At 46.5% G+C, this 6733-nt stretch overlaps 1 protein-coding gene across 3 annotated transcripts in view; it reads right to left on the bottom strand.

The window, feature by feature from the left end:
• Positions 1-402: 402 nt before the first annotated feature.
• BRSK2 (BR serine/threonine kinase 2) overlaps positions 403-6733 on the bottom strand; it is a 483239-nt gene continuing 476908 nt past the window's right edge. For all 3 annotated transcript variants that reach the window (XM_090032456.1, XM_090032454.1, XM_090032455.1), the window contains one exon: positions 403-1200. In XM_090032456.1, coding sequence (XP_089888582.1) covers positions 1025-1200 — 176 coding nt within the window. In that variant the 3' untranslated portion in view covers positions 403-1024. The remainder of the gene's footprint in view (positions 1201-6733) is intronic.

Below are 6733 nucleotides of genomic sequence, written 5' to 3'. Positions count from 1 at the left end.
AAAAACAAAATAACGAAAGGAAGAAGAAAGGGTGGTGGGGGGGAGGAAAAAGACGTCTGAGGATATTCCCCCACTGGAGCTCTCCAGTAACTGTCTTGGTTCAATGGTTTGATTTGACTCGTTCCTTGGTGGTCTCTGAAGAGAGTGCGCCCTAGGCTTCTTGTACCATTTCCTCCCTTTGTTTCGTGCCCCCCTCCCCCTTCACCTCTGAGTTCACCTGCACAGATGAATGTTGTCAAGAACAATGATGTCGCTCCAACAATTGCAACCTGCTTCCAGCCCAGACCGTGCAATCCCATTACTGAGCAGATCTCTCTCGTGGAGCACCAAAAAGAAAAAGAGAAAAAGCGTGTGTTGGGGAGGCGTTTGGGGGGGGAGCGTGGGGGAGAAACCCATTTCCCAGAGGGAGGGGGAGAGGCTGGGAACCTCAAACAGGACTGGTCCTTGGACAGTCTACATCGGTTGCCTTCCGTCAACAAGTGTCCGCAGAGCACAGAAGGTGAAGCCGTGGCTGGCATGTTAACTTTTCGGGATAATTCCTGGTAGCAGAGCGGAAACAAGTGGTGTCGTCAGAAACACAGAGAGCATGAACGGAACAAGAAACAAAAACAAAAGAAAAAGAAATCAGGAGGGAAAAATGGGGAAAAAAATAGTCCAAAAATGGGGAGAAGAAAAAAAAATAACAAAACCAAAAAAGAAAAGAAAAGAAAAAAAAAACCACAACCCAAGATCTGGCGAACTGGGTTTTGTCATCTGTGCTACCTTTTCTTTGCTTTCTTTTTTTTTGTTTTGTTTTTTGTTTTTGTGTTTGTTTCTGAGATATATATTATATATCATATATAAATATATATATGTATATATATACAGTCATTCCTTCATACAAAATTTGTCTATAGACAGTTTTGTACTGTTGTGGCAAGGTATATACATCCTTCTAGTTTAGAGGCTAGCTTGCTAAGGAATATTCTTTCATTCTTTCTTGCTTTTTTAAAGTTATTTAATTAATTTTTTTAAGTATGTTTATTTAAGGTTGGTCTTGTAGGCCGACCGATGAGACCATCTTTGCCTTGTCTTTGCCAGCGGGGTACTTATTGTCTCCTCTAGACCCATAGTCATTAGCATCGGAATCGCTCCGCTTGCTGTTTGCGCTATGCTTGGTTGGCGTGCCGGGGGGGTGGCTCACCTGCCCGTTCTTCTCGTCTGAAAAAAGTTGTTTAATTACGTCAAAGAAGTTACTCAATGGGCTGCCTGGGTACACAAAACAGAGGAGACAAAGAAAAAAAAAAAACAAAGAGGGAGAGAGAAAGAGAGAGAGGAGAGAGAGAGAACAAACAAACAAATGAACAATGGGGTTTTTAACGAGAAGAACGTGATGAGAGGTCCAGAGCCACGTGCGTGGGGGTGTGTGGAGGATGAAGACAATGAGCAGGAAGAGGAAGAGTGTTGGAATGGGACACCTATGGAAATAGAGAGGCTGGGACCACAGCCAAAGGGGGATGAGCTAATTTCATACCAAGGGGCAGGGTACTGAGATCTAACCGAGCAGGGAGGGGGCTGCAGCTGCTTGAGCCTGGCACACAACACCACACTGTTGAAACAGCTATACATGTAGCTTGGAGTTACTTGGCAACTTGAAGGGCAAGTGGAAAGTAGCCATTCCTGGAAAACTGCATTGATTAAAATGGGCCATGAATGCATGGTCACCAAATCATGCTTCACTTTGCCTTGTAGCCTTAGTAAGTTCCCGGTCTCTAACTACAACTCCCCTTCCTTCATTTTGCCTGACTGGGCTTTCCCTGAACACCTGCTCGTCCAATTCAGCCACCCCTTGGATCTGATGCATCTGTGCATTATGGGGGGGGTGGGGATCAAAGCACTTGAAAATACTGCAGGGCTGGCACACAAGGGAGTAAGACTCCATCAGCACATGTGGCTTGTGGTCTGATCCTTCAGTGTGCTGGGCATCCTTCGCAGTGGCTGACAAGAGTGAGGCGGGGGAGCAGAGAATGCTTAGCACTTTGTGGGAGCAGGCCCCAATGCATATGCTTATTTCCATTTTACAACTACCCAAAGAACCGTGCCTGCCTACACTTAATTCCAGCATCTGCCCAGACCAAGAGTTGTGATATGGTGGATGTACTTTAGGTTTTGCCCTCTTTAAAATGCTGTCTTTGTTACACTGACCTTCACTCTACTGACGCTGGAGGCACTGTAAGGTTATATGCTCAGAGAACATGAGGAAGCTCTGGTGAATCTGGACACGAGCTCAGGGGACAAGTGGCACAGGTTAGGCTCTGTTGCTCTCTCAGGACTCAGCTCTTCATGCTGCTCCCAAAATGTCTTTGTCCACCCTTTCACCATATTGTAAAACATGAGATACATTTGATAGTTGCCAAGTGCCATTCCCAACTGTGCAATGGAAAGACACTAAGGCACATGCTGGACATAGTGCAGTGGGTCAGTTGAGGAAAAGGGCATGTTGGGAGTTCCTTACTTTACAAGGCATAAATAGTATATAGGGAGTCCAGAGCGTGGATCTGCTTCCATAACACCCATGTGCCTGCTTTTATTTAATAACTATCATGTATCCTTTGGTGGTTTCATGCGTCAACTGATTGCTTGGCAGTTATACATCTTCCAAAGTTCAGAGGGCAGAAGGAATCAGGGTATTTACCCTCAATGGGTCAGGCATGTCGTCATTTTAGCTGTGCTAGCGTATGACAAATGTGATGTAACTAAAGGCTTAATTGTGACAATACCATGAGCAAGAGGTGGTACATAAGCTGTACCACTCCAGGAGTCCTCCTTGAAAGCTTTGTTACCCCTGTGTAACAGTGTCAGCTAGGCACGAGGCAGATATTTTCTGCACAAATTGAGATGCTCTCCAAACTGGCACAGACGTGCTGGCAAATGAACAGCAGGGAAAAGAATCCAAACTCTCCCCATGCCTCAGGCAGGTGTTCTAGAAAAAAGGGAGGGTGTATACTGCACCACCCCTGCATGACTTGACAAGAGGTTACAGAAACCTTGGGGGAGACAAAAGTAGGCATCTCTTAGTTCCTCTTACTGTCTCGTATGAAGCCACAGTCCAAAACTGTGTCTGAGTAGCCTCGTTGCCTCCAAACACATCAACCTAAGCCTATGGTCTTCTCCGAGCTAAGAAGATTCAGGCTTGAGTGATTCCAGAACTGGTGTCCTCCCAGGTGCTGAAGGAAGGTGGTCTCTTCCCTTCAGCCAAAAACCCTGGATAGGATGCTGAAGGCACTGGTTGTCAGATCAAATCTAAAACAAGGTCCTGACTGTTCTTTGACCAGGATTCAAATTGATCCCTTAGGTCACTCAAGGGGATTAAGGTGGAATTCAGCTGCCTAAGTGCCAAAGAGTATCTCAAAGTGGCCCCCACTCTCTGAATTCATCAGGAAGGCACCCTCCATTTTGAACTGCAAAGTTCCTTAGAGGGTAAGCAGGGGTAATGCAGGGGTGTGTGGTTTGTGGGGCCACAAACCACATGCAGACAACATGAAAAAGTGTGCCGCGCTGCAAAAAAAAAGTCCTGGGAAAAAAGCAGCACAGAGCATGTCAGCAGTATGCACCAGAAAAAATGGAGGGTTGGCCATCCAGAGCAATGCGCTGGTTGTTTGCCAGGCTCCATGATGCTGGATCTGAAAACCTGCTGCACCAGGATACAGGTGCAGGTAATAATGCTGAGGCTTGCAGGCCCTAGCCTCTCCTACCCAGGACAATTTGCTGTGCACCAAATTTGTGCTGCTATTTGTACCTCTACAAGTGCACACCCCTGCATGGGGGGACCTGCGCTACAGCTTCTGCAAGTGCTCTGGTGATATGCCTAACTATCACGTAGACGCCTTTAAGATTCAGTTGTCTGCTGGGAGATGTTTAAACTCCACTTATGTCCTGGGAGAGGCTGCTGTCAGGTAACACACACAAAAAAAATAATGTCTGACTTGCCCTGACAGCATGGAGTGCAGCACATGAAAAGACAAGAGCAGTGGCACTGTTGCTCAGCTTTTGGCGAATAACCAAGTAGCAAGAGCACTTGGCTGGGAAGTGAAAGACTTGGTTTTTATGGTACATCACCCTAAGAAGATCTGAAAACACACCTCCCCTTTTCCAGGTGAATGCCCTAAACATCCAATCTCCATTCCTCTCCACCCCTACTGGGTGGATAAGAGAGCAAGAGTCCTCAGAAGGCCAGCAGAAACCTGCCTCTTTAGAGCCAAGTGGTGACAGCCATCCCTTTGGAGAACATGGTCCCAAGTTCTAGTCCCTGCTTGATGTTGCTTAGTTAAAACTCAGAAATAACCCTAGCAACTAGTGCCCCTGCTTGACGGGACAGCTATCCTCAACATGCTGCAGAGGTAGGCTCCCATATGCTCTGAAATCTTTATGCATCTGAACTTTGACCAACATGTGCTAAAGAATCAGAAATAAGCCTGGCAGCAGAACCCAAGATTCACTGTTGCCGAGGGAGAGCTTTATCCTCTTACCTACCTTTGCAGTGTTCATTGCATTTGTTCTGCTGGCCTACAGGACACTCCCTAGCATGGGGGAAGGGCATTTTCTGAAAAGTGGAAGATACGGGCTCAAACCTCCTAGAGGGAAAAGAGTCTGTCTCTTGCTTCCTGGACAAATGCTTTAACCGTGAAGCTAATGGACAAGTGGTGGGTGCTACCTTTCCCATGGCATGGCCATCTTTTGAAACCATGAGGTGGCTACCTCTTGAAGTTAGGTTAAGTATTGTGGATTGCAAGTGAATGGAAACACCTAACGGAGTTGGGTGAGTTAGGAGCCTAAGCTTCTAAAAGGAACGATGGTTAAGAACAGCCCCTATGCTTTAACATTTCACTTTGGTAGGTCTAAGAGGCAACTACCACTCCAGGTTCTCCGTACAGGCCCCTAGGTTCCTCTGAAGTCTCTTTCAAGGATCCTAGGCACCTAATCTGGACAAACTGAATCACCCACCAGAGCAAGGAGCTTAACATGTAGGAACTGCAATGCATAAATGAAGGCATCAAAGGAGACAATGTGAATCCTGGCTCTGGTCACTATCAACAGCACATCTTTTCTTTCAAAAGTAGGATTTTTTAGATCTGTTGCCAGAAGCCTAGCTGGGCAGCTCTATGCCCTGGGACAGTGTTGGCTGCCAAAGTTGCACGCATTTTTGCGCCCCCTTCCACAGAGGCAGGACCCAGTGCTACTGCCCTAGGCGCCCCTCTCCCCCCAGTTATGTTACTGTCCACTGCCCCATGAGATAATTACACCCTACCTATGTACGTCGATCCTGCATCTCCTAATGAATACAGACTGCTTCGATTCCAGCGCTGCTGTGTGTTATGAAAAGGCTTGTGCCTTCCAATTCAAACGTGGCTGCATTTCACTATTAGCCGCAGTAAGAAGACATTGGTGGCTGAGATAGTGCAGTGTTTACCAACACTTCAGTAGCTCAGATGCCAGTGTGGGCAATTTAGGCTTTTTAATGGTGACCATTGTACATAGCCTGTCAAGTGCTTTCAGATCCTTTAATTAAAGGTGCTAGACAGGCATCAATTACTACGATTATCCATAGCTCTTTTGCAAGGAAAGAGGATGCAAACTGCTTTTGTGCCTTGTAAAAGAGTGGTTGCTTTAGTCAACTCTGTAGAGCCCAAGCAGCTGCAGTTCTCCCCCTGCATGCTAACAGGCACTGAGAAAATCACCTGGCTAGCATGTTTAAGGTGCCAGGCCTGCCAGTCTGTCTAGGGCAACTTGCCTTCTGTCTCCCTCCATTTGCTGCTTTAAATAAAATGTCATGTTTAACTAGGCTCAGTGTAAGTTCTGCCTGGCTCTGCCTGTGCGTTCAGCTACACCCCTGCTACATCCAAATAGCTACCAGGTGCTGGATAGGTACAACTCTGCTGACTGACTCTGTTGTACAGATGAGGCCAAACCAAACCCCAGATCACAGCACCGCTAGATCAGGGTGGAGGAGTGAAATCTGGACCTCAATTTTAGGACTGAGATGCGATAAGCCCTGAACTTCATAGGAGTGTATCCAGGTCAGGACACAGTTATCTCACCACAGACTGGGAGGGGGAAAGAGGAACAGAAGTTTCCAAGGTAGGGTTTTTATTTGGGCCCTTCTGTAACACTCGTGTCAAAACCTCCGATCCAGCAAGCTCTGGTCAGGTCAAGTTTGTCTGCTCTGGTCAGGTTTGTCTCTGCTTCTTTCAGACCATCACTCTCTTTCAATGGGAAAAACAAGGAAGGGGGAAGAACACAACACTCAGCTGTGAATGCAAGACTATGGCCAGGTCAGGTTCTTATGTGGCTTTGGACCCCCCTGTCTTCATACGCAAATGGAATCAGCAGAGAGAAAAAATGGAAGAAAGCACTGAAAAAAATGCTGGAGAGGGAAAGACTCCTGGGGAGGGAAGAAGGGGAGAGGTGTCTCCAGTTATTCAGCTGAGCAGTTTATTCAACAAACTTACAGAAACAGGGCAGGGCAGAATAAGCAGGATTCTACAGGGATTGGGGAAGTTTTAGCTTTTGCAGAGCCAGGTATGGAAGAAAAAAGGTACAATTTGCAAAAATGGACCAATAAAACATTACAACATTTTATATGCAAATGCCCCACATTTGGTGAGCCTTAATACTGGATTTTTAATCCTTATACTAAAATATGCAGCCCCTTCATACTCCCCCCCTCTGCCTGCCCTATTGGCTTTGAAGTGTT

Source organism: Crocodylus siamensis, chromosome 2, assembly GCF_052110815.1.
Source record: "Crocodylus siamensis isolate JL-2025a chromosome 2, ASM5211081v1, whole genome shotgun sequence".
NCBI classification, from domain to species: domain Eukaryota; kingdom Metazoa; phylum Chordata; order Crocodylia; family Crocodylidae; genus Crocodylus; species Crocodylus siamensis.
Note: the sequence above shows the minus strand (reverse complement) of the source record. Positions and strands in the feature narration are given on the sequence as shown.